We start from the raw sequence: 27,394 nt of genomic DNA, 5'->3' as shown, positions 1-27,394 counted from the left end.
TCTTAATATATTTTTACACTGTACACTGTTGCTCACTTAGTAAACACTACATTACACCGCTATGTCAAGAAATGTACAACAGTATTGGAAAACAAAAATATATATCTCCCAAGATGCTCATGTGTGGGTCGTACACAGACAAGTACAACACAGTCATTTCAGACGTAGTTGGCACAGAAAATAAGTCCTTCACATATTAAATCTCTTGTTCTGCACACTTAAGTTTAAATAATGTAGCGGAGGAGGGGCCCAGTAACACCTCAAGAGATCCCGGCGTGGAGTTTGTGGGGGGTTGAATTTTCAGTTGTGGATATTGCATAGCAAGAAACCATGATGACAAAATCAGGAGCGGGAAAGAGCTGTCCTTTTTTGTTCCTCACATGGGAAGCAGGAGATCGCCCTTTATCACAAGGCGTCTACACAGATCATCACATTATTTTTATTCAGAGAAGAGGGCAGATGTAGTGTCAGGGTTGGGATGATGGTAGGGGAAAGGGCTGTTTGGAGGTATTTACATGAAGGCTTTCAATGTGATCCACTTTGCACAGAAAGCATGGTCAAGCCTTTCACCATGGACTTTTTCCTTTACCCAACTGAATATACTGTCCGTTACTGGATACAGGGTTAAGCCTAACAGTCTTATTATCATGCAAAAAGGATCATTTTCTCTCTCTCACTAGTACATTTGTCAGAGATCAAATGCAACAGCTATTTTATCTCTATGTAGGCGAATCCTTTTCCACACTACAAACCCCCTGTCATACACATACTTATAAAGCATACTTCTACATCATTTGCTTTAAGCTCCGCGTAATGACATTGGAATCTGAGTTGACAACAGAGCAAGCAACGTGACTGATTTAACAAAATAATACTGTTTCTTCTCTGAAAATATATTAACAGTTTTGATCCGCGCTTTCCCTCAAATATAGCCACTGTCAGCAGTTCAAGATAACAATGAAAATATCAAGCTTTCAATAAACATTATAGGACAAGTAGGTCATCGTCAATAATGTGAAAATTATGGTTCATAATAGAAAACATATTTTTAACATCTAATGGCAACATCATTGAGGATAAAAATAACAACATATTTTGAAAGGCTCCTTGCACTTCATATATGGCAAATGTAACAGTAGCTTTAATATAAGCCAGAAAATGTCCTTTGTTCAAGTCTTTTCCTGCATATAAAAGGTTCAGTTATTTTTTTGTTAGTGGTCCCCAGTGATCGTCCTGGTCAGGTACAACTGGTGGGAAGTTGGTTTGGTTTTAGATACCAACACCTTTAACAAGCGAAGCCTCCAGGGTGATGTTGAACTCCTGCAGAGTCTGTAGTACTCTGATCAGAGAGTTTACCAAAGAGCGGTCCTTCATCAGCGCAACGTCTTCGTACATCTGAGCGGTGATTGGACAGTCTGCGAGAAGGGCGATCCAGTGATGCAGCAAATGGTCCCTGATGGAAGAAGAGACATGCAGAGTCAACCTAACGCGAGAGACCGTCAGCAGTTACTGCATGTTGCACTTTCACTACTGATTTATCTTTTATAATTAATTAATTAATTGATTCATTGTTTTATATATAAAATGTCATCAAAATGTCCCTGAGCCCAAGGTGATGTCTTTAAATTACTTTTTTTTTTGTCCAACCCACAGTCAAACAGCCTTTTCCCCCTTTCATTAACAATTAATCATTTATCAAAATTGTTAGCAAAACATATTCTAGAGATCAAATATTCAGAGGAGTCATAAATAAAAAAGGATAAAATCACTGCATTCCCATGCACTCAATGCACAGAAACTCTTCATCGCAAAGCACTAAAGGAAACCAATAAAACTTCTGATACTTCAAGAATCCTCAGAAGGAAAGATCATTTCCTCTTGACTCCTTGCAGGTCAGGATGAAGGATCAGATACAGAGCGGATTCAGCGTCGTAACCAAAGATACTTCAGCAGGAAGGATTTATTTGTAGCCTTTGGGCTTAAGTTTGATTTACGCTTGTGCGTAAAGGGTTATGAAGTAGATACAGAGACTATGCACATAGCACGGCAGACGTGTCTATACTCACCATTCGCACCTGCTACCTAAAAGTCCCCTAGTCTTAAGTATGCTGAGGAGGGGAATTTGAATGCATTTAAACTTCCTTTAACAAATGTTCACTAATCTAAATGTATTTCTGGAGGTTAGCGAGTGCAGCCGGCCTACCTTGCACCCAGACAGACGAGCATCTGGAACTTCCCGTCCTTGCCGATGTTTCTCGACGTGTTGTTGATGGCGCGCATGAAGCGGCAGAAGTGGCGCACTCTGGTTTGCCAGTTTTCATCTGGAGTCACCTCCCGCTGCTCCGCACTTTCAAAGTACACTTGTGACTTTTCTGTGAAAAGCAAAAAAGACAAATCCGTTAAGAATTGATTACACAGTAAGGAAGAATAAAGGTCTGTTTGAAGGAATACTTAGCCAAAACATTTGGCTGTTGGGTGGAATATTACTTTAAGGGTTAAAGTAATATAGAGGAGTAATGATATTAAGTCTTTACCCAAGAAGTCCCAGATGAAGACATTCTTAAAGAGTCGGGGGGATTTGAAACCGTGTTGGAAAACTTGCTCCAGAGCCCAGACGAGGCCGTACTCCCCACAGAGGAGAAGGGTCAGACTGCCTCTCTGTGGAAAACAAGAACAGTGCATATTGTTAAGAATGATTATACGGTTGTTGTTGTTTTCACATTTTAATGGAGCACTTTCTAAATACAGTTCTTAATAGCTCCTCAGACCCAGTTATGCCCATTAAAACCGCCTCCCTATATTGTTCTTTTTTTCTTTTTCTTTTAACCTTTATTTATTCAGAGACGTTTCACTGAGAGCAATGCTCTCTTTTTCGGGAATACCCTGATCACATTCACATATTCACTGAGCAGCTCCACTGGAGCGGTCGGGGGTTAAAGGGCCTTGCTAAAGGGCATCTCAGTGGTGGTAATGAGGGAGCGCTGCTTATTCCCTTTCCTCACCCAAATGTATCCTGCTGGTACGGGGATTGCCCTTCTGTCAGTACTGTTAAGAGATGGAGTAAAGTGTGGTGGGGCTTTCCCTGTGAAAACTCTTTGTACTTTGACTCTTAAAACCTGTAATCAGCAGTGACAATAGGTATCTCCTTTGAATTATCATTATCACCCTACGTGCCTTAATATGTAATAATTATCACTGTTGTTGCTTAATATTAGTGTGTCTTCATTACTAGGTCAGAAAGAATTGATCAAGTATAATGTCAACTTCTGAAAAACAGCAAGAATTCTCCTTTAATGTTTTAACAAAGCCCCACAGTTACTGAGGAGCTTTGGGACCACCAGAGCAGAAAGCTGCTTTTCTTCATTTGTGATGAATAATAGAACTACATGTTGGGGCCTGTCTAGACTGCTGTCTCTCACCTCCTTCTCCGGTTTGTGGAAGTGTTTCACAATCCCATTGATGGCCTCTCCCACTCCCTCCTGGATCTGACCTGTGTTTAACTCTGGATGAGAAGACAAAAGGAAAACAAAGATGCTGTGAGACACAAAGAGATTTAAAAAAAAATAAATATATATATATATGTGTGTGTTTTTTACCAGTTATTAAGAACAAGAATTAAAGCATGAGTGAGCACAAAAATGGATACACGCTTCCTCTCAGCTAGAATACAACACGCTACTATTACTTAGGAATTGATGCAAATGACTTATAGGAGGAAGGCAAGAAATTGATTCTTAGATGCATCTTGAAAGAGTACGTCTCAATGCAGAAAAGTCTATAATCAGAATTTTTAAAACCCAACTTTTAACAATATCATTTGCTTGCAGCAATTTTTTTAAGACCGGCTATAAGTTTCTTAAGACTAAACCAAATTGATGGGGAAATGTGCGTTGTGGTACGTTCTATGCTAGGCCACTTCTTGAGTTTTGGTGAGGATGGCTGAGCGTGAGCAACCGCAGATGGATACAATGCGAATGACACCCCCTGACTTAAAAGGTAGCGTATAGATGAATTTTAGGATGTAAAAAAATAATCATGTACAGAAATCAAATAATCGTTAAATAATCGTTTTATAATCACATCGCAGCTCTCTCGGTCAGAATTTAATTGAATCGTGAGGTGCCTAAAGATTCCCACCCTTATGACTTGGTTGTTCAATTGAGTAACTTACTTGGTTTGCTGTTTGGCGAGATGGTAACAAACCTCCTCATCATCCCCGGGGACTGCTGCATCGGGGGTGTGCGGCACATCCTTTCATCGTTCTCTGTGGTGGGGGTCATCAGCTCTCCCACCAGGATCCTCTCCAGACTGCCGTCATCCACGCCCTTCCCCAACCACCGGCCACATGGAAACCTGCACAACAAACAGATTTGTTCATTATTTTTGTACCATGCAGTCAAAACAATATCACAATGAGCTAATTTCTCTCAAAAGACACTCTTACTTGTAAGTGTGCCCCGTGATCTCGTTGCGGACCACAACACACTCCACAAGCCACTTTGCGTAGAGCCCTGTGTTATCGTGACCCATCTGCACTGTGGTGAGCTTGCCCAGGTTCTGGCACTGAGAGAGAGAGAGAAGCTTGGTGACGTCAAACACGCAAACCAAAAAGAGACATTAGCTCACATTGTTACAGGATAATTCTGGCTTGTCTTATTTTCATAGTTTAGGTCATAAATTTTTAGAATTTGTTGTACAGCAAAAAAAATTTGATGAAGATGATCTCACAGGTTTTTCACCACTGAACAAAATTTGTTTGGAAGAGCAAATAATGAACAGTAAAAATATTAACAAACATCAAATGCAGTTTACAGTCCAATGTCTTAGGTCAGCTTTGACTGACATCCTAAACTAGTCTTTTAACCACACTGTTGCTCTGTTAGACTTCATTGTAGCAACGTCACCGTGTTTCCTGATTGTACAAGTTACTGTGGTAAATAAAAGCGTCAACCTCCGGGTCTTAAAAATGAAGCCAACGTGTAATTGCAAAAAACTGCTGTTCCTTGAATTGCCACTTGAAGTTGGTTTCAACTTTGAGTCAATCGCCATAGACCTTCATGTTAAAATGCTCGACTTTATTGCAGAATTAAACATGTTTACAGTCCGATACAAAAACGGTTTTGTTCTCTATAGCTAATTTTCCTGTAAGGGGGCTGATTTTTTAATGACTCCCCCGTTTGAATTATAAATAATGCTTATAGTTATGCATGATTAAGGGTGTGCTGCTTTGAGTGACTGGTGGCTAGCATGGCATGGCTTAATTCGGTCGCCTCGGTTTCACCGTGCTCCACCCCCTATTTTTTAGATTAGCCGGGAGCAGGCGGAGCCCTGTACTGCTAAGGTGACGATGGCCAGAACCACCCACAGTGAGCTTCACAATTGTGCAGGGATGACGTATTTTAGTTAGCATCAATCTGGTTCCCTCAACAAAAAAAACAATGCAATTTAAGTTCATGATACTTGCATGCTTTGTTTTATGACAGAGCAGAAGTAAAAAGTGAACTATAGAACATTAAACGAACTACACCACGGTTGCATGATTACATCGTGACCACCACTATCTTCCAACTGATGTAGCGCATTTATTTCGTCACGAATAGCAACCGCCCTTTTTAACGTTCAAAGCTTTTTAAAGCTTCAAAATTTAGGAGTAAAAGTTTCAAAATTCAGACATTAGATGTATTTTATGTCGTAGAACAAAACGTTAAAATTTCTTACATTTGTTATAACCTCATTCAGGCATCTAACCAAAAACCTATTCAAAACACCAATGGACTTTCTCATTACCGAGTTTTAGGAAAATGAAGATGCAGTACAGCACCAACCTCAAAAGTGATCTCCAGAGTATTTCTGGGGACCTGCAGGACTCCGGTCTCCGCCAGTTCACCAGAAACACACACCCAAGGGTTGGCTGTGAACATGGAGCCTCCCAGCTTCTTACTGGAAACAACCACCACGTGGTAGGGGATCACTGGGAGACAGAGAGAGGGGAAAATGTCATGAGAAAAAATGGTTGTTTATTGTCGGGCTGTTTGGCATCAAAGTAAGAAATCACCCACTGATAGTCGTAAAGACGTTGGTGAAACAGAAGTAATCCACAGCGTTAAAGGACAGGAGGTGGTAGAGAAACTGCTCCTTCTCATCATCACAGCGTAGGAAGGCGTATCGTTTGTACAGTTTTCTAAAATGGAATATTGTTTGAGAAGAAGAGTGTAAAAATAAATATTAATACAACAGACAAGCATTCCTTAAGAGCTTCAAGACAGATTACAAATCAATTTTGGACAACAAAGTGAGCTACTGTTTTGTTATGAAGTAGAAAAAATGGCGTGTAAGGTCACAAAGGCAGACAGAAATCCCCCTGACCCACTTCAGCACTCAGATATCAATTATGAAGAAGGCTAAATTATTTATGCGGCGGTGGACTAAAGAATGATGCTTTGCAATTTCAAAAGAGTTAAATGTATTATAAATGAGTGGATCACCCGTCATATCTTCATCTAATATGAGACAGACATTCCCCCGCAAACACAGAAAGAAGGTCAGGATGAAAGTAAGAGGTGGGAAAAGATATGCAGCGATCTCTAAGTGTCGAAAGGCTCATTGTTCTAATGAACTGGTACTAGAACCGGAACTGACGGCAGAATCAGATTTTTGTTTTGCTCACTTTGTAAGCTCGTGCTCTGAGAGCAGCTGCTTCAGATGTCTGGAGAGCAGCTTCTTCTCCATAGAGAGGCGAACCCAGGCTCTGGCCTTGCCAACGTCGGTCTTGATCTCACTGATGTTCTGAATGTGTCTGCAAATGAAATGACAGATCGAGAGGTCAGCAGAGGTGCGGAGGTCATACGTAAACACAAAAGCAAAGATAGGAAACATTTTTTATCCAGTTTCTCTGTATCACCACAATCGTTTTAATAATACAGACACTGCAACGAGCTTGGGATAAACATTGTTTACAAATAATTTAGAAGATCATAAAATACAGAATTAAACTAGGCAACACTGAATGGACTCAATGCACATATTCACGCAGTTGTTGCATGAAGGACTAATTTATGTATTCAGAACTTATCAGCAAAACACATAAATTAAGTACTTTTGTTTAGATCAGCTCTTTAAAAAAATGGTGATATGAATACTTTTACATTTTAATACGTTGTTATTATGATGAATCTATACATTCTCAAGTCTATCAAATGTCATAAAATAGTGAAGTTTTCAGAACACAAAGCAACGCCATAACATTGCTTGTTTTGTTCGACCATCAGTCCAAAACACAAAGATATTCTATTTTCATTTACATAAAACAATTTACAATCTCCAACCAGTGGATGTTTGGAATTCTTCATTGAAAAATGACAAATAATCAAATGATCAATTAATAAACAAATTGTTTCTGCACTAGAAATGCTATTCCAAAACTGGGACTTGTAGATTTATGATGTATGCATATTTTTAAAATCTTTTTTACCCAACATTACCCACCCCGAATCAAAGACACAGCTCAGCGTGCCTCTGTGGAGGCATTTGTAACCACAGACGTAGTCCTGTAGTCATCGCTGCGAGCCACCATCGAGCCTCTGATGTCCAGACACATTCCCTTCCACTCCACCTGTGCCATAAGCTTCGTCTGCTAAGAGCTCCTCGTCTCCTCCTTCGCCTTCCATCCCCCTCCCTGTCTCCACCCTCACACCAAGTAACCCAGTTTTCTCCACTTGTTATTACCATTGTTACCATGGCAACAAAGGAAAACATCTACTACGTGCGATATAATTATTATCTAAAAACACAGGGTAACACAGATGAGAGGTGTTGCATCATCTCCAATGAGCTCAAAAATGTGAGCGTTTGAGTTATTAAATAATTTTCAGTAAAAAGATATTTAACTTCCTGATAAGACAATATGATCAATTATTAAAACTCATTAAGGGAGGCTGATGTTTTCTTCTGTGTCAGTGTGTGTCTATGATCATAGCTGCAGACGTGCACATGAGAGTGGAGGGTCTATCTCCCCGCAGAGTAGAGATGAGTGTTTGTGCCCTGAGCCGACCCCTCCTCTGGCGGGGGGTCCGGTAATTAGGCTGGAAGTAACGTGCTGTTACACTCTGCGCCTCCAGGCCCTGACTCCTCAACTGTGGCTGGTTATGGTTCATAACATGACACACACACGCACGCACGCATGCACGCACGCATGCACGCACGCAATTTTATTATTATTATTATGATTATTATTGAATAAAGGCAAAAAGGGCCCAAAAAAAGGATAGACATTTTTCTGTACCGTACTGTTACTCGGAAAGACCTGGAGCGCGAATTTCAGATCTTCTAAATCTGTAAATTGCTCTTGAAAACTCAGTTTTATTAAATGGCTTTCTTATGATTTTAAAAGTGGCATGTGTGTGAGGTTGTTGGCAACAGAGCAATGTGCAATAAATACACAAGCAACTTCAAAGGTTTTGCACTTAATTAGCGTACGTTATTCTAAGCTGCCGTGTTATCAGAGTCTCCTATGTTTTATATTGTTCTTGTGGTGTTTTATGTGAAGCAACAGACTGAAGCACTGTGCCCAAGACACATTTCCCCTCAAGGACAAAAAAGTTTATTCAATTTTATTCGGTTCCACTCTGTGAATGTCTCTGTGCATGCATTCGATATAATGTATATTTATGTAGGAATGTGTTTGAACATTTATGTGTATTTGGTATTTTATTTTGTCCTTTATTCTAACTATTTGGTCATATTTTATTGCTTTATACTTAAGATTTTTACATAAATTAACTTTATTATATGGTTTTTATTAAATATTGAGTTCATAATATGTATAGCGGTGATTTACTTGGGTGATCAATGCGGGAAAAATGTGAATTCAATCTGAGAAAAATAGGGTCAGTCAAAGCAGACACTTCAGCAGAATCACTTCTGTTTTTTCTACTGTAAGAACCAGAAAAGCAACTTAGAAATACACTTGTACAGTGGCGTTACTAGTTTCTGAAAATATATTCTAATAAATAACGAATTACTTTACATTAAGTATAACTAAGTAGTTTCAAATCTGGAAAATAGGATAAAGTGTCACTATAACTAACATGACCCATAACATATATATAGTAATATTGTAAGAGCAATAAAGAAAATTATTGGAGATGTGGGATCTAAAAAAGGTTTTATCACTAGACCAAAACAGAAAGACAAACATTATACCCCAATTTAACGGCATTTTGCCTGAAGGGAAAATTTAATCTGCTGTAGATTGCTTTCTCTGAATATGCGGAGACACTAGTGTACAAATGTAACCCATGATAAAAACGGTTTATACATGATTTAATTGGGAGAACTTCAATTATCATCTCATTTTGACTTGTTGAAATTTTTTTAGGATGTCTCTGTGATCCACAGACCCCACTTAGACAATCGATTATCATGGGAACATATATAAAACTCCATCTACTGTAGGTCTTATTTGACTGTCCACCACAAGGGGGCAGTCTTAGTCCAACATACTTTCCTCCGACGGTGAGCAGCAGTAAATCAGCTTTGGGTAAACTGGATGAAATGGAGTGAGACTCCATCCTTCATTCATTTCACATCTAAGTAAACTCCAGGCGTCCTCACCTCATGTCCTGGATCAGGGAGACTTTAAGAGGGGGCATGGCTGACCCACCACCATCAGATTTGCGTCTCTCTGTGTCATGAATGAAACCTGGTTTGTAAAGAGAAAAAAAAGGGCATGTGTTATTGCAACAAGTCACTAATTTGTTAATAAATGTTGTTCATCAGCTGATTTGAGATTTTACCTGGCGGCCCCAAACCACCTGGAGTTGCATTTTTCTTCTCTTTGCTCTCCAGATAGTGCAGCAGGTGGGACCACAAGGCAGATTTACCCTGAAGACATACACTAGTGTCATTATTTGCACTAAGAAAACACTGCAAAGTCCACCAGCGGTGAAGGATCAAACATGTGAAATGGTGACCGCGTGGATGTTGTTTCTCCTGACCTGTTTGACCTGAAGCCCGTGGCTCCAGATCCTTTCCAGCAGGTCACAGAGGCTCGCGATCAGAGTGTTCTCCTCAACACCGGTGATGCTGACCTCTCCGTGACCCAACTCCACAGCCTCCCGACCCATCTTCTCTACCAGCATACGCTTAGTCTGCAGAGAAACACACACATAAACACACATGACAGAGATTCTCTGCTAACTCACTTACACGGTTCTCGCACCTTCCTGAACATCAAATTCAAAAGACTTTGTCCAAGGACCCACACGGCATTGTGTGAGACACGGATCAATTTTAATTACTGCGACAACACATAGTTTTATCACGAGAACCAGCAGACTTACAGAAGCTAGTCTTTATAATTTTCTTTGGTGAGCCACGAGTCGTGGAATTTACATTTTCCAGGCATAGCTGAAGGTTTGCTGGAGTTTTTCTTAACATTGGCTTTCTTGTTTCCTTGCTGCTGTTTGAACGGCCTCATTCAATCATTCACGCACGCAAACGAAACAACAACTTAATCACAGGAGACACAAATGCAGACAGTGGAATGCAGCCTATTTACTGATGTTAACTTCAATTTCTATGCCTGCACAAAATATATCAATTCAAGCACTTTCAATGGCCCATGTAAATGTATTTTCAAACATTTTCAAGGCCTTGATTGCTTTGTGCAACAAATCTTTGAAAAATGTGTTTCTTCAACTGAAATAATGTAACAGAGATAACGATTGTATTCCTAATGTCTTCATTATCCATTTTGAAAGTTCAAGTTTCTTCTAGTCAGACAAATTAGTTATATGCTAAGGATGTCTTCTGACTCGGTTGTGTCCGTTCCTCGCCCTGGCGCCGCTGGCAGAGGGGGCATACTTGCTCCCACACACCTGGGACACCATTCTCTGCCAGCGGCGCCAGGGTGAGGAACGGACACAACCGGGTCGGGGACCTTTATTTTGAAGTTATGGAAGACGAGAACAGCAGCTCTGAGGAAGGCTGGAGTACAGCCGAGACTGTCAGCGGAGAAAAGGTAAGAAGACATCCTTACCATATAACTAACTTGTCTGACTAGAAGAAACTTTAACTTTCACAATATAACAGAGATCACAGCAAACGGAGCTAAACTAAGCTGCAGCACAGTCAGTCAGACACAAACCTTGTTCCTGCACTCCTTAAGCAGCCCTTCAACAAATTTCCAGTTTGTCTGAGCGATGACAGAAGGTGACAGGTTGGACAGTTTGGGCTGTCTGATGGTCGTGCCCAGGTTTCTGGCTTCCTGGATGTACTTCTAGTAAAAGAGACAGAGAGTTCAATCGGCTAACCACAACAGGAAACAGAGAAACACGTCACTATTGACGGTTGCTACAGAGGAGCCAGGATTACTAGAATAACTACAGTCTATAGACTGTAGTCTCTAAAGTAAAGTGACACCGAAACAAGCTTCTGTACTATAAACATTCAGACTTACACCATGAGAGCTGTGAAACTCACACAAATGAAATGGTTAAAAAGTATCAGCTGATCAAAAAAGATCTGAAAGATTAAATCTAAGAATTCTGACTTGTTATGATAGAAATTATTTTTTCTTAAAAATAATAAAATAACAAATATTAAGAACATCAGCTGACACAACAATGTCTTTACTATGAAATAAAATTGTGACATATCAATAAAAGGTCATCTTAAAGGGGAATTAAAAAAAAGGTTTTTGCCATTAGTCCAGGTTGAAAAATACTGAAAATCTCCTTTAACGCGATACTGTGCAGGTTTAATTTAAATACAAGAGATGCCAATCAGGAAACTTAGAGAAACGAAGTGCTGTATTAATAAAAATGTATTACTGTTGTTATTATTATCATTATTCAATGCGTTGTTTTACAACAGCTTCATGTTCAGAACAAAGTTATAATAGTTTTGAGTGTTCAATTAGTTTTATTTAATTCTAGTTTTAATTAGTTCAGAGTGTGTTTGCTAGTTTGTTTTTGTTAGGGCCAAGTATAATGTCTCAGAAGAATGTAGCTACATATACAAAATTCATGGCTGAATAACTGTATAGGAACGGCCTTAATGTTCTCTTCTCGCTACTTCAATGTCAATGTTGCACAACGCCATCTCCTGGAATGTTATATCCGTTCAGTTTCTGTGGTTCAATGTCGCGACAGCTTACGGAAATTCATGCTTTCTCCTTTTTGTCAATTGTGATCGATTGTTTTATTGTTGTTTTAGTGATTGTTTTAGTTAAGTTTAAGTTTTTATCTAGTTTCAGTTCTACTAACAATATTTTTTTTACAGCTTATTTTCGTTTTAGGTTAAGTTTACTCTTATAACCCTGGTTCAGAACAGCGTAAACAGAAACTAATAGAACTGTGATGAAAATTAAAACTATTTATCAAATCCAGCCTCTTGCAATAAACTAATTTGGGTCTAAAGCAAAACATGCTAATGATTTAGAAACAAAAAAATTACATTGTACTTTTATTAGCTTATCAGATGTTGGTGAAGGAAGCAGAGGGAAAGTAAAGACCACATGGGTGGACAAGGTGAAAACTAAAGGCCTCACAAACTACCAACACATACCACGTCCACAGTCACCGACTTTAGACAGGGCTTGAAGGACTGCGAGAGCCAGTAGTAGTCAAGAAACAGCAGGAGCTGCAGCTCCGGAAACAAACACTCTACATGCTGAGAGTAATGTGAGCGTGAGTGCAAGAGAGACGGAGAAAGGAGACAGTGACCAGAAGTGTGAGAGAAGGGTGGGAGAGCAGAGAAGATGGTGAGAGCGAAGTAAAAAAAATAAAGCAAACAGGTCATGCAAAAATGAACAAAGACAACAGAGCTCAGGCAGTCAGTCTGTATATGAATATGAGCTGAGAAAAGACGACACAGTGCGCGGCGGCCTCTCACCTCTCTCTGGTCGTTGTCTAAATAAAGGTGCTCGGCGTGCTGCTTCTGTCGATCCCTCCTCCTCCACTGGGCGGGAGCGCTCCTCTTGGTCCACCTGTAACACAAAACAACTGTGTGATGAACTTTACAGAGTCACAGGACATTGAAGGTTAATCTAAAATAAATGTGAAGCACAGTAACATTTTTGATGTGACAGTAGTGTGAGATATTCACTTGTTGCTGGTGGGCCCAGTGGAGAGCACATCGGACTGCAGTCGGGGGAAGAAGCCCTGCTCGTAGCGTCCCTGACCGATCTTCATATCCAGCAGGTGGGGGTGCAGGGCGGTGTGGTCGATCTTTACCACTCTCATTTCAATGGCTTTCTCTGCGGAGGAAATGCACGAGGGGTGGCGGCAGTGAGATTACAGGATGCAATCATCATCATCATCATTTTGCTGCCCAGATCATAGTGCTTTTATTCTCAAAGCCGTGAGTGATTAAGAGTCCTAGGCACACCAGCGTTTCTTTGGTTTTGCTGCCAAATCTACATAACAATTTACCATTCATGAGATCCTCTGGTCGAGATTTCTGCATGTTGTCTTATTCAACAATAATTAATTAAGGATTGTTAAGGGAAGATTTCCCAGTATGATTATGAGGTAATCAGTAAAACTCTGACAAAGAATTTCTAATTTCTCTTTTAGCAAACGACTGACAACCGAAGAAAGAAAGGGAACAAGTTCAAAATAGACAAAGACATGTCATCCTAAAACACCCACATAACCAAAAAGAAGGGAAAAAGAGGCTCAGAATAGATGTTTTCTTTTACTTTAAAGTCGCCCATGCATGCAGCTTTAGACAGTGATTTCTTTGATGCCTGATTAATAACCCACTCACACATGGGTTGTGCTAACAACAATTTAGAGGAACACAAAAGACCTTAAATAGATATACAGGAAATGTACAAAACATATGCACGAGATGAAATATGTGGCACCGAAATGTGCATAAACCATTCACTGTCTAAAGCTGAGATTCACAGGCACAAAGATTTGATTCTGTGAAAGGAATTTATTATTATACCCCTTCACCTGCATGCTACATGTTATCATCATCCCCATCATTAAGATCAGTGGTAACCAAGCTATGTAAAAACTGACATGTATGCAATGCATTGAGGATCTCACAGAGGACTTAAGTTGATATGTAAATAAAACACATTTAGCATCGCCAAACCGTAATAAAACTTTAAGTTTAAGTGAAAAGTTGGTATGCAGACAAGTTCAAAGGAAGTCTATCCATCCTCTGAGTGTCCCTAACGTAATGCATTGCACACACATTCAGAAAGATGCCACCCGAAAATGTTTGAGGTAACTGAGAGCAAATATTACGAAGGTGAGTCTTGCCGATCTCGAGCCCAATAGCATGAGGTCCAGGAGCGACAAATTCAGCTTTTTCATATCGCTTTGTGAGCAGGTTGGCTGCAAACAAAACAGTAATTACCAGTCAGTTGACTAAAGAGAGCGGTTCTCCGAGTCTGTCAGAAGTTCACACAATTAATCAAATTAACTTATCGCCCCTTGAATTAGAGGACTTTTAATTACACTCTCAAAACTTTAAATTGGAAATGTTTGGCTTTACCCAGCGTCATAATTAAACATTACAGAGGTCCTCTTTTTGCCGCTCCGGGTTAAGATGGTGAACTTATTCATTTTCAAATTCTGTGCAAACCAATCACAGTTTTCTTCAGGTTGAGAGGTGTTTATCCCAAGATAGACACAAGTCCGGAGAGCTGAGGCATATTGATACATTTTCTTACAATATTTAGTGCTTTGAAAGCATCAAATTATTCCTCTGAAATCCACAAAGCTTTTTAAGATTTTCCGGCCTGATCCTTTTTTTTTTCTTTACCTGCTTCTTCGATGTTTGTGCATTTCTGGTACATGGAGGTGCGCAGCGTGGGCGTGCGGACGTTCAGCATGCGGATCTTATCCACGCGGGAGTCAAATACCCTCAGCGTGTGTTCCTTCTCCTCATCGTCATGACAGAGGATCTTACTATCGATGAAGGATGCAAACATCTGTGTCTCCAAGAAACGTGACAGGAAGGGCAGGTAGGGCTCTGGCTGGTCAGACAGGAAGGAGGCCTGCAAACACACACATTTAAGGGTGGAATTTAATGTCATATACTACAGAAAAATAACACTCTTCGCTATACAATGCTATTAACACACTGTCTATAGCACTTCACCTTGTCAAAGTTCTGCATCTGGTCTCGATTGGTGAACCAGGACTCTTTGTCCTGGCTCGGCTGGATGACGAACACCTCGTAGTCTGCGAACATCTGAGTGAATCGGTTGGCGAAGACCTCGCGGACGTGGATGTTGAGCTGGTGCATCTTTAGCTCCTCCTCATCACACTGAACCCGCATGTCCTTATTACTGCTGGCATCTTCTCTCACCTCCAGCTGATCCATTAACACAGACAGGGAAAATACCCAAATAAAGAAGGGAAAGAGAAAAGGAAAAAGGGTGTGAGAAAGATGTCAGATGGAGAAAAAGAAGCTGAACAGTTTTTTATGTTATGTTATCTGACTGTTATCACAGACTGCTGATAAAGTAGCAGCAGCAGGGTCATGGGAAAGGAAGACATCTGTAACCCAAAGTCAAACAAGTTGCTTTTTAGGATGTCAGTGGGTCAGCTGGAGAGTTGCCAGCACGGGGGTGGGGGTTTAGATAAGAATACTTGTAAGTGTGGTCTGACCTCATAGCTGGGAAACTATACACAGACGATGAGGCTTTCTCTAATTAGCAGCTTATTCATCCATCTAGCAGACGTAAGAGTGAGTATTTCATCATACTGTTTGTAAAAGGCTGGGGCCAAAATGAGCCTGTACAAATGCCAACTACATCTGTTGATGTTAGTGTCTGTAAAGGGTTTCTGTCATCTCGGCTGGGAGACATCGACCAGCAGCATTTCAAAGGAAAACGGAGTTGATGATGATGAAGTCTCTTGGAAGGATAGCAAATCATATTTAAGCCCCCTGTTAACATGATGTTTAAACCACAGATGTGAGGATAGTTACAGAGGAATACTTTAACACATTTATCTTCCATTTTTAACTAGAATTACTAACTAGAATTTTAGTTTACAACCAAACTGTCCGGACTTGTATAGGAACGGCCTTAACGTCTTATCTTCTCTCTAGTTTAATGTTAAATTTGAAGCAATTGTGGCTGAGCACCATCTCCTTGAATGTCAAGTCCATTCAGTTTCTGTGGCTCAATGTCCACTGACCACTTGTCCAAGTGGACGTTTTTTGCCACAGTCAGAGAAAATCCCTCCAGGATTTCCTGAGATATCACGTTCACAAGATTGGGGCGGAAGGATAGATAGACAACCCAAAAAAATAAAAAAAACATCAAATGTAAACCACTTCTATACTGACTAAACATGTCAGTATAGACTAAACAGTCTACTGTGTGGCACAGAAGGTCTCCTCCGTTGTTCAGTGTTCCTTACTTCAATAATAACAAAATAAAAAAAAAAAAACATTGTATCTTCTCAATTCATGTAGTTATATTGATTATCATGCCCTAATCATTTATAAGCTAGCAAAACATAGTGGGACATTTATCAGAAGACATTAATTCCATTTGCATTGCAATGGAGCTGCTGTACATAAGGATTTAAAATCTTTATTTACAAGACAGATTATACATTAAATGCATTAAATATTTAAAGTATTCAGATGCAATTTCAGAACGAGTTTTTAAGTTTGAGTTACAGGCACATCCAGGTAATTATATATTTGTGAAGCCCATTTTTAATTTATGAGATGATAGAATTTCTCACCTTCTCCAGGCTGACACCCGTCCTCTTGACCAAAGCCTGCAGTCTGGCGATAGTTTCATTCTCCCTCAGCAGGTAGGAATTGAGGGGTGAAGCCAGGTTACCGTTGCGTTTGTCGGAGACCATGTCAACAGATCGGAAGCTCCGGTACTTGGCCTGGCTGTCGCTGGAGTGAATATTTCCTTCTGGAGACATGCCAAAGGACATGAGCACCTCCGAGATCTCCTGAATGAACTCTAGTTTGTTGGGAAACTGGGGTAACTCCTCAGGCAGTTCGATGAAGTGGTTGTCGATGTCCACAAAACACAAGTTAGCCTGGAAGAAGACAAGAAACAAGATAATTATGCATGGAAAACATAAAAATAGGAATATATAGAGTCTGGTGTCCAAAAACCAGGTGTAAAACTAACAAACACACTACATGGGGATCAGAAACGCAGCGTATGTATATACGCGGGTGTGCAGTAGTTTGGCCACAACATTATCGAAGTCATAATGTGCTAATGCTAACAAGACATTATTACACAGCCAACAAGCCTTTTTTTTTCACTGTATATCCCTTTATATGGCTTCTATGATCAGTACAACAAAGGCCTTACCTATGCAGAATGACAATAATAAACGTGTTTGTTCTGACACACAGAAAACTCAGATAGGGCTCTTTTCAGTTAATTTATCTGTCCTCGTCTGCTCTCTCCTCCGTCCTCCTGTCTGTGTCCAAGAAATCGATCCCAGCACGCCATTTTGAAGGATGTCTCAATTCGTAAAATGCTCAAGGAGAGAGGAGGTTTGCAGGTTGAGCTACAGTGCAAGCAAGGGTGCACAGGTGACCTTTGTAGAAGTCTTTTCCGGCACCCGTGACGTACAACAGAGGCATGACTGGAGCAGACCACAGCAGCTGTGCCTCAGGTCCTATTTAATTGCCGTTGCTTAAAAATGACGGTCCTGAAGCACAGATGTCTCATTTAGTGAAATGTTAAACTCAGTTTGGGAAGACACTACGTTGTGTTTGTACCTCCTGTGGCAGCTCTAGCTTGGTGCGATCGTCCTGTCCGTTGGAGTGGAGGCCCATGAGATACGGCACAGGTGCGTCCAGGAAGTGGAGGAGGGAGGCGGGCAGAATGGGAACGTACACATGCTGCCACTGGAAGGGGAACATTAAGGCTGTGATGCTCTCCGCCACGGTCATCAGCCTCTGGTAATCTTTTTCAAACAAACACATAAAAAAGAGAACAGTGGGACAGCCTGTAACCATTGTAACCATGTAGGAGCTTATGTGCTTGCAGTATATATACACACATATATACAGTGCAGTTTTCAGGGTTAATTTCCTGTCTTGATTATTGCTTTAAAGGCTCTGTGATTGTAATTATTGTGAGTAATCATTTGTGCTCTGACATTTTCTCCACATGTAAAAGCCTGTTCAATGATGTGGTAAGTCAACATTTACTGGACAAGAGTAGAAGATTGAAACCCGTAGGGCAGAAAGTTGCTGCACTGCTCTTCATGGGCAGTTTCCATAACATCTGAAAATTATTTTAAACTTTGTGTGAAATTCCTGACATTACAAGAAATGGAGAAAAGGTTGCACAACTCTTTTCCTGTATTTTATTCCACAAGACGTTCTAGGCTACACTGCCTTTGTCAGTGTTTATTCCTCCAAAACACTTGGGCTAGTACATTGTTTATGCCTCAGTACGGGTGCACAACATGGGGCCAACATTTTATAAAAATGTGTGCTTGTTGAATTAAAAATACTTATGGAAATGATTTCAAACATTATTCTATCGAACACATTGAACTGAACACAAAAGGCACCATTACAAAAAGGGATATAGTTACACATTACACACAAAATGCAACTTTCTACTGACACTCTTCACTTCAATTAACTAACAAAATGCCTGAGTGTATTTTGCAATGTGTCTGTTTTGCAAGTTGATATCACCATGATGATAAAAAAAACCCACTTATTCTGCAACCCTTTGCCTCAGCTATTCTGCGGATAGAAATCAACCGATGCAATATCACTGAAACCACAGTACATCACGACGGTAAGTGTGAAGCCACAGAAAGCACTAAAAAAAAAAAATAATAACAGTGACATGCAGAGCAATTTTAAAATAAAATAAACTTTTTGAAAAATGCAACCCGACGTCACGTTGTTTAACATGTAATCACATAACCGACAAGTAGGTATCAATGGCGAGCACCATGGTGAGCACATGAGCACACGACCCTGTGTCAATCGCCGCAACAGCTGATGTGTGAAAGCAGCCTAAGAGCAGAGCGTGGAGACGAAGAAGTGGACTAAAATGACACGACAAATGGAAACACCCAACCTACTACTTTTAGTCTGATTGTCTTTGTTGGTTTCTGTTCTGTAAATGTGGGAGCGGAGATCAATGACCAACCTCAAAGGAATTTGATATGGCCTGTCCTGTCATAAAGACTCCCGTAAATGGGTCAAGACATTTTTGAAATTCTTGACAGCCTGAGCTCTATGCGGGGCCAGACCAGCTCAGACCAGAGGAGGAGGTCCTCTGAAGGACCTTTGTGGCCTGCGTCCTTTGGAGGATCCAGACTCTGAGCAGTGACACAGTTACAGTCAGCTGGCCATTTAGCTAATGTTAAATTCTTTTGTCATGACTCCACACAGCAGCAACACTCCTTTATGTTCAGGGTTGGTGTACATGCAAATATGTGTTCAGCCCTCCTCATCTGCATTCCTGCTCTATCCTGTTGACACCTACTGTACACTCAGCAGCGGTTCTGCCTCTCCTGTTATGGAGACAAAATAAATACCATTCCTTCATTTGGTCATGTGCTGGTTCATGAGAAGAGACTCTCACCCCAGCTTGGGCCTCCCTCTTCATCCCCCCTTCTCAGCAGGTTTTCTCTCCCAGGATGGGGACAAGAATACTAACATCACCCGTCTTCTCTTAAACTAGGCCACCATGACAAGTATAACAAGAAACCACTTTAACTCAGGTCACCAAAGGTCAAGTAATGCTGCTTATATACAGATACATGCCAATGCACAGATTATAAATGTCCACACACTGGTAGAACTGGTAGCAGTTTGGACTTTAAGTGATGCTTGAACTGTTCACTTTACATACAGAGTGCAAAATGATGCAGCACAGCCACAGCAGACTAAAAATACACTGAACGCAGAAGTGAAACTCCTGCAGATCTTGTTCAGTTCTTCTGATCAAAAGTGTTTGACAAAATGTGGTTCTTACTCATTTAAACAGCCTTGGTTTGTACCGTTGCAAGAACGGAGGATACTTACTCTTGATTTTGGTCAATTAAGGAAAAGCTAATAGCTGCTATATTTTTGGTTACTGCAGAGATGTAGTTGTAACAGCTCAAACTTATCCTGCTGTTTGTTCAGTTCTTAGAGTTAGCAGTCCGAGCCAAGGATGCAAGTAATGATTATTTTATTATTGATTAATCTGAGCACTATTTTATGAATTAATCGATTAATCATTTGGTCTTTAAAATGTCCGGAAATGGTGAATAATGCCCACTACAGCATCCCAGTGCCCAGGATGATGATGACAAACCCAAAGATTTACGACGTAAAATAATTAATCAATTTAATTCCTTAATTGACTAAGCAGTTCAGCTCTAGCCAAAGCTAAATATTTTATTTAACTGATGTTGCAGCCTAAAGAAAAAAAATCCTCTGATTACAAGAGAAATTGATAAAATGTGATTATGGGCTGTAAAAACACTGCATGTTTTGAAATCACGAGGGTACATCTGACATTTAAAAAAAGGTTATAACATTGTAACGCTGTTACCCAATATACAAAAAGACAATATGAAAGCAGTGAGTAACACATTAAAATGGTTCAGTGTGCTCGTCGTGTGAATGGCTGAAAGAAAAGCTTGGTTCTGTATCTTTAAACCACAGCCAAACACACTGTGCTGACGGAAGTCCAGCTCCAAATTTGTGCTTTTAAACTTCATTTTAGATGCAGCATCTCTGTGGCTCAGATGTGGGTTGTGTAACTGCAACATCCTCCGTTCTTCCATCCTGTCACTCTCGACTGCACAAATCTCACAAAGACAGGAAGTGAAATAATAGTAATAAAAAAAAAAACCCAACAGCTTAATTGTAGCTTGTCACAATGGTTGGCGCATGATTGACAAATGATGAGCTGCCCGCTTGAGAAGGATGAGAGAAGCAGCAGACGCACTCACATTTTTTTTATTTATTTTAAATCAGAGATGGATTCCAGCGCTATTTTTAGCACATAACACACACCATCGTCTCCTTATTTGCAGAGCGTCCCCCTCCTCTGTGTGTGTGGAGTCTTTTCCTAACAACCCCTCATTTCTTTTCAGTAAGATTGCCAGGGCTTAACTCTACACAGCACCGTTCACACGTTCTGCAGTGATCAGCCTCATGGGGGAAAAAAAGAGGCATGATGTCACTTCCAACCAATAATAATCATCCTGCATCACTACCATCCTCCTTGTCTCTGGGTTGCATAGCAACACCACAGCTTTCCCCCCCTTAAGAGCCCCCCCCCAGGCCCTGGCGTTTTGTAAACCATTTGCCTTCCCCTGCCATTGTAATGGATCCAATCACCACACCAAGCATCTTTAAATGATTTCCTTGCACACACACACACACACACACACACACACACACACACACACACACACACACACACACACACACACACACACACACACACACACACACACACACACACACACACACACACACACACACACACACACACACACACACACACACACACACACACACACACACACACACACACACACACACACACACACACACACACACACACACACACACACACACACACACACACACACACGAATAAATACGAACAGGGGTCGAGCTGTTTTTAAAATCAAAAGCTCCTTTACAAGTAACTGATTGTGAGACTCCTACTGTGTGTTTTGCTTAAAGGATGAATCACAAAGAATCTCAAAAAAAAGACCCTGTATAGCCACGCAGCTCTAAATGTGCACACAGACACACACACAAGTGACTGCCACACACACATTTACATGCGAGTCCGAGCTGCCTGTGAGGGGACCAACCTTTACACAGGCTGGTACTCACACTGCATCACTTTAATGAAAACGCTCAACAGGTTATGTAATCTCTTGGATAATAGTTCCACCATGCATATCAAACGTGTCGTAGCCTAAAGGTTGTGGTTTTTTGTTCCTATACAACAACCGCCCAGACGTTTGAAACGCTCACATTTCTGAAGTTGGCCATAGAGATGAATTATGGAGCGACACTGAGTTCTGAAGTTCCTATTAATCCCTGGTTAATTAATCAACAAACTCAAAGCAATCTTTTAAAGCATACTTGTCTAAGCTTCTCGAGGTTCAAATAAACTCCATTAGAAGTGCTCCTCGGATGGTCAAATAGCCCCGGAAACTCCCTGCCCCCACGCTTTTCTGGCGTCACATATGAAAGAGTTGTGTACAACCATTCTGGTTACTTTCCCAAGAGAATAATCCCACATTCACAGCCACTTCACGTAGTGATTGGCCAGCTGTGTGGAGGAAAGGAACGAACCAACGTTTGAACTTCTCTGTGCGATTATCCATTTTCGACACAAGCATCCATTTCCTTTTTCAGGTGATTTCTGAAAATGTGTTATCCCCATTTCTAAACTACAGGGAGGAAATCCTTGAAGCTTCACCAGTGTGCAACAACCAGGTCCCTAGACAAATATCATGTCATGACACTGATATGTCTCCCAGCAGCAGACACCTCTCTTGAGACTGCCTCTACTTACAGGATGGCATGACCGCTCACTTCTCAAACAGCAGCTGTTACAGATAATGCAAGATTTTCCCTTGCTTCCACCTCTCTTCAGAAAACATGTAGCGTTTTAACGAATTGTGTCCATACTACACAGGATTTCAATGTAAGCCTGATACTTGAAATTAATGCATCCTAATGATGCTAAAGGGTATGTGAAAGCATTAAGTGTAACAGTAGCGGGACAACTACTTACGCTGTGAGTAGAGCAGTATCTGCATCTCGAGCAGGGCACAGGTGAACAGCTGCAGAACGTTCTCCATCCCCAGTAGATTAATCATTTCACTGATGGCAAAGTCAAAGAGTGGCAGCTCAGATGTGCTCGGCCTCTGGCACACTATAGGCCCGTACACGCCTGAGAACTTGAGGGAACGCCCGGAGGGTGGCAGGGGCACCTCATAGAGGATGTTGTAGATGAAGCTCTCCAGCGGGAGGGGCGGGGGCTGGGGAGACGAGACAGCCTGGTGAAGCTGCTGCAGCACTTTCCTGCAGGCCTGAGGAAAGGCCATGGGTGTGATCAGGCAGATGCACTTTGACACATACAGCGTGTCACGACTGATGTCATACGAGTTGAAGCGCTGCAGACGGGAGATGGCGGGCGCAGCGTGGAGCACAGGACGAGACTGGGGGTGTTGGTGATGGTGGTGGTGGCGCTGGTCCTCAGGTCCCAGTGGTGAGGTGGGAGTGTGCAAGATGTCGTACTGCTCTGCGTTGTGCATGTGGTAAAGGGTCTGCATAGCACTGCAGATCTGTTTACTGGTTACTTCCTCGAAGAAGGTGAGGGCAAAGCCGTAGGTCCGAGAGCCGTCCTCTCTGGTGATGATGAAGGAGTGGAACTGAGGCTCCCGGGAATCAACCTGCGTCCTGAACGCCAGACCCTTCGGCATACAGAGCTGTGAGAGAGGTCGTGGAATAAGAAAAGGGGAGGGGACATTGGACTACATCAGAGCCAAATAGCTATTTTAAAATAATTTTCTAGTCTAAACCAAAGGCGGTGCTAAACATTTTGGGCAGTATGTTTATTCGCTTTCTTTCTTTGCGTTAGATGAGAAGATCCTCACCACTCTCATGTCTGTGCACTAAGTACAGGGCTTGAGTCAAAAGGTGGTTTGCCTAATTTATCAAAAGGACTGAAAAGACTCTGTCCAAGTTCCACTTACCAGTACCTCCAAAGCTCACTAACTGTTCGTTTAACAACCATTCTTTTCACAATTTAAGGTTTTAGAGGGAGTTATGTCATGTAGCTAGCTATTACACAACTAGCTTGGCTCTTGTACCACTTGACTCCCTCTAAAACCATCACATTGTTTTTAAATTGCTGCAAATCAAACAACATTACATTAACATATAACTAAAGTGAGCTTTAGAAGTGCATGTAGGTTTATATTTTCACCAATGGACAGAGCCAGACTAGCTGTTTCCAGTCTTTGTGCTAAGATAATTACCTCCTGACTCTAGCCACATACTCAAGGAGTGGTTTCAATCTTCTCAACTAACTCATGGAAAGAAAGCATACTTTGTTTAACGCTTCCTGTAATGATTCTAAGCGAAGCAACAAAATAAGTGAACAGTGGAACAGTTCAGAATCAGAATCAGGTTTATTGCCAGGCAATTTTCATTGCAAGGAATTTGACTTGATTTGACAGTGCCTACATAAATATAAACATGAACACAAGCAAACTTAACATGCATTAAACATTAAACATCTAGTTTAAGTGATTGTGCATGCATTTGCCGTATCATGATACAAAGGAAAGATTCATAATAACTCTGTGATACTGATTTCAACCCCATCTCCCTGCCATATTATTTTTCTTAAAGAATATGAAGAAAATGCTATAACTGTTCAGAGATCATACCATGCCAACTGCATCCTGGTCAAATGGATTCCACTCGACATTGTCTGGGTAATGTGCTAGGACTTTGGATTTAAAGGTTCTCCGTAATGGACTCTGCTCAAAATTCTCACCTGAAAGTGAAACAAAGCAAAGAGAAAGAGAGAGAGAGAGCGAAAAGACAAACAAAAAGACAAACCGTTAGCACAAGTTTCCAGATGTAGATGGAGGAGCAGGAAAACAATCTGATCAGAAGTGGTTTAAATTGCCAGGCGAAACTCCAGAGGTAAGAGCAAGTCAGCATGTTTGTCTTGAGAGGAAGGTTGTATTGCATCATCTAAAGCTGCCATCTGCATCCTGCTCTAGAAAGTAAATAAAATGAAATATTCAAGCAGTAAAAGTCTAATACTCCAAAATAGATAATTTACTTTATGGATGTCAATGCTTCCTGACAGCTTTAATGGCAATACGAAAGAAACACACAAAATAACCAATCATAGAAAGCACAACTTGAGTTGATTTGAACCCAAAGTAAAGCAGAAGTGATGCACACACCAAGGCAGTACTGAAAAGTCATTCAGAGTGTGGGGGGACAGTAAACACTGACCAAGCAATGCCAGCACAGGCAGCACTGGATTTGTGTGTGTGTGTGCGCGCGTGTGTGTGTGCGTGAGAGAGAGAGAGAGAGAGAGAGAGAGAGAGAGAGAGAGAGAGAGAGAGAGAGAGAGAGAGAGAGAGAGAGAGAGAGAGAGAGAGAGAGAGAGAGAGAGAGAGAGAGAGAGAGAGAGAGAGAGAGAGAGAGAAACAGAAGCAGTGATTGTCAAACATTAGCTCATTGATCAGCTGCTGCTGGAGCTGAAGGATGTGAGGGAGGAAGGGAGAAACCAGGAGGAAAGAAATAAGAGTGTGCAAAACAGAAAGGGGCAAGTCCCCACACCTGTGCAGAAATTTCTTTTAAAAACTAAACAGAATTTGAAATAACAAAAAATGCCTGCTGATTAAAAAAACAAAAAAACAAGAGTGCCAGGTTGAAGGTTGAAGGGTTAAAGCTGAGCTCAGGCTAAGAGGGGAAGGAGTGTGTGTGGTGGGAGGGTTACCTTCATTTGACCCCGCCAAATTTCCTCTGGCCCCATCTCTGAATTTAGTAGCTTCTATATACTGGCATAAAGCTACACAACAAATGAAACAAAAATATAATTAAAAGCCTGGTTCTGGATGGGTAGCACATCACTTCTCAGTTTGTGCAAACACATCCTGACAGCTGTGCTCTCAAAGCTCTGCTCTGACAACAAGCTGCAAACAGACACAAGGACATTATCGTGTGTCTGCCAGGTGGGTAGGCTAATTCAAGCCAGCTGGTGGGGTTATGATACAAGGGTGTTTCTGTGTGTCGTAGTTTCCTCTTCTTCTAGAGATCATGCAAATCCATACTGCTCTGATAAGGATTATAACCTCACTGAAAACTGTACTTGGGCACAACGGTGGAGCTAAATGCTAATGTCAGCATGCTAAAATGTCCACAATGACAATGCTATCATGCTTTCACAGGTATAATGATGAGCATGATCACCATCTAAGTTTAGCATGCTAGCAACATTTACATAGTACAGCTGAGGCTGATGGAAAGTATTGTTTTTGCCCTTTTAATCACGTGGAATAAACATCTTTTAAAGATTTTCGGCAGTTTTTCAAGCCTTTTATTACACAGGACAGACAGGAAATGGGGTGAGAGAGAGAGGGGGAGACATGCAGCAAAGGGTCGCAGGTCGGAGTTGAACCCGCAGCCGTTGCCTCAAGGACCTTCAGCCTCTTTACATGGGGCGACTATGCCACTGGCCGTCCTGGAATAAACATTTTAATATGTGGCAAGCTGTGTATCCCGTCACTAGACTGTCATGAGGTCTCCTAAGTGAAAAGCTGCCTTTGTATTGCAGACTGACTGGAACTGAGCTAGATTATCTAACATGTTGCATTTTTTTTCTTCTTTTTTTTTTTAAAACACCCTTTATACAACCGGGCAATGCTTTTTGCCATTTCCTCTTCATGCACGACATTTGACAAGCACCAATGAAAGAGTCCTGCTGGCAGAAAACACACATTAAAATCATGCAGCATGTCAAAGCCAAGATAGCTTCAAAAAAGTTAAGCTGCTCTTAGGCTGGCCTACGTAGCCATTTTCATTGCACTTATAATATGACTTAATGGTGACACACACACAGAGACAAGAAATGACAACTCTGTCAACTCTCTTCCCTGATGATTACATTAATACTATCTATTGCATTTGTTTGAACAAGACACTTATACTTAATCTTGGAAAGCATTTACTGAAAATCTTGGTTTAAGTAAGAGTTTTAAGGATTAAGTGGCTTAATCTGTTGGTTACTCTCATATCTAAAATAAGAAACGTAAACGTAGACATCGGCAACCAAAGATACATCAGACTGAGATTATTAAGATTAGTATGCATGGGGAAAAGATTATCTAGTTCCTTATTATTTATTTGACATTTTTATACCACTATGATGGCTCCATTATTCATGTTTAATCACCATATTTAAGGCATATAATTATCTTTTAATTTTTTTCTTTGTGTGCAAGGCTGAACTTCCTTTGCTCTTGAGTAGATGTAGGTCAAATTCTAAGAAATAAAGTGGAAACAGACATGGAGCAAAATGATGTGAGTGAAGCTGTTTGTAAACAAACATCTGGAAGCTTCTGGCCTTGGAGCAAATCGGAGGAGACAGGTTACTCACCCCATAGCCTCAATTATTATTCTTTATCATGGCATGATAAATGTCACCTTTGCATAAATCACACCACACTCTGCACACAGCAGGCCTCTACACTACCACAGGGAAGTTTGCTGATTGTGAAAATCATAAATTAATTATCACAGTGTACGCCAGCAGCTCATTTAAGGAAAAAAATTCAAAATGTTCTAGTCTAATCATAAACAGTGTTTTTGAAAGCCTAAATCCATAAAGATAAGTGTAACTCAACAA

General features: G+C 40.9%; 1 protein-coding gene across 4 annotated transcripts in view; it reads right to left on the bottom strand.

The window, feature by feature from the left end:
• Positions 1 to 27,394, bottom strand: part of dennd5a (DENN/MADD domain containing 5A) — a 35,449-nt gene continuing 8,055 nt past the window's right edge. Inside the window, exons 2-24 of one of the 4 annotated variants that reach the window (XM_083914926.1) lie at positions 25,487 to 25,558; positions 24,414 to 24,523; positions 22,751 to 23,447; positions 17,740 to 17,927; positions 16,728 to 17,039; positions 15,124 to 15,339; positions 14,785 to 15,019; positions 14,265 to 14,354; positions 13,108 to 13,258; positions 12,895 to 12,988; positions 11,147 to 11,278; positions 9,996 to 10,148; positions 9,795 to 9,882; positions 9,613 to 9,700; positions 6,668 to 6,796; positions 6,060 to 6,181; positions 5,826 to 5,971; positions 4,445 to 4,563; positions 4,172 to 4,353; positions 3,420 to 3,502; positions 2,535 to 2,658; positions 2,204 to 2,372; positions 1 to 1,453 (exon numbers count right to left, since the gene is read on the bottom strand). In XM_083914926.1, the coding sequence (XP_083771052.1) occupies positions 1,270 to 1,453; positions 2,204 to 2,372; positions 2,535 to 2,658; positions 3,420 to 3,502; positions 4,172 to 4,353; positions 4,445 to 4,563; positions 5,826 to 5,971; positions 6,060 to 6,181; positions 6,668 to 6,796; positions 9,613 to 9,700; positions 9,795 to 9,882; positions 9,996 to 10,148; positions 11,147 to 11,278; positions 12,895 to 12,988; positions 13,108 to 13,258; positions 14,265 to 14,354; positions 14,785 to 15,019; positions 15,124 to 15,339; positions 16,728 to 17,039; positions 17,740 to 17,927; positions 22,751 to 23,447; positions 24,414 to 24,523; positions 25,487 to 25,558 (3,884 nt within the window). In that variant the 3' untranslated portion in view covers positions 1 to 1,269. The remainder of the gene's footprint in view (positions 1,454 to 2,203; positions 2,373 to 2,534; positions 2,659 to 3,419; positions 3,503 to 4,171; positions 4,354 to 4,444; positions 4,564 to 5,825; positions 5,972 to 6,059; positions 6,182 to 6,667; positions 6,797 to 9,612; positions 9,701 to 9,794; positions 9,883 to 9,995; positions 10,149 to 11,146; positions 11,279 to 12,894; positions 12,989 to 13,107; positions 13,259 to 14,264; positions 14,355 to 14,784; positions 15,020 to 15,123; positions 15,340 to 16,727; positions 17,040 to 17,739; positions 17,928 to 22,750; positions 23,448 to 24,413; positions 24,524 to 25,486; positions 25,559 to 27,394) is intronic. The other 3 variants (XM_083914928.1, XM_083914927.1, XM_083914929.1) reach the window with 3 other exon arrangements.

The sequence above is a fragment of the Echiichthys vipera genome, assembly GCF_963691815.1.
Source record: "Echiichthys vipera genome assembly, chromosome: 1".
In the NCBI taxonomy this organism is placed as follows: Eukaryota; Metazoa; Chordata; class Actinopteri; order Perciformes; family Trachinidae; genus Echiichthys; species Echiichthys vipera.
Note: the sequence above shows the minus strand (reverse complement) of the source record. Positions and strands in the feature narration are given on the sequence as shown.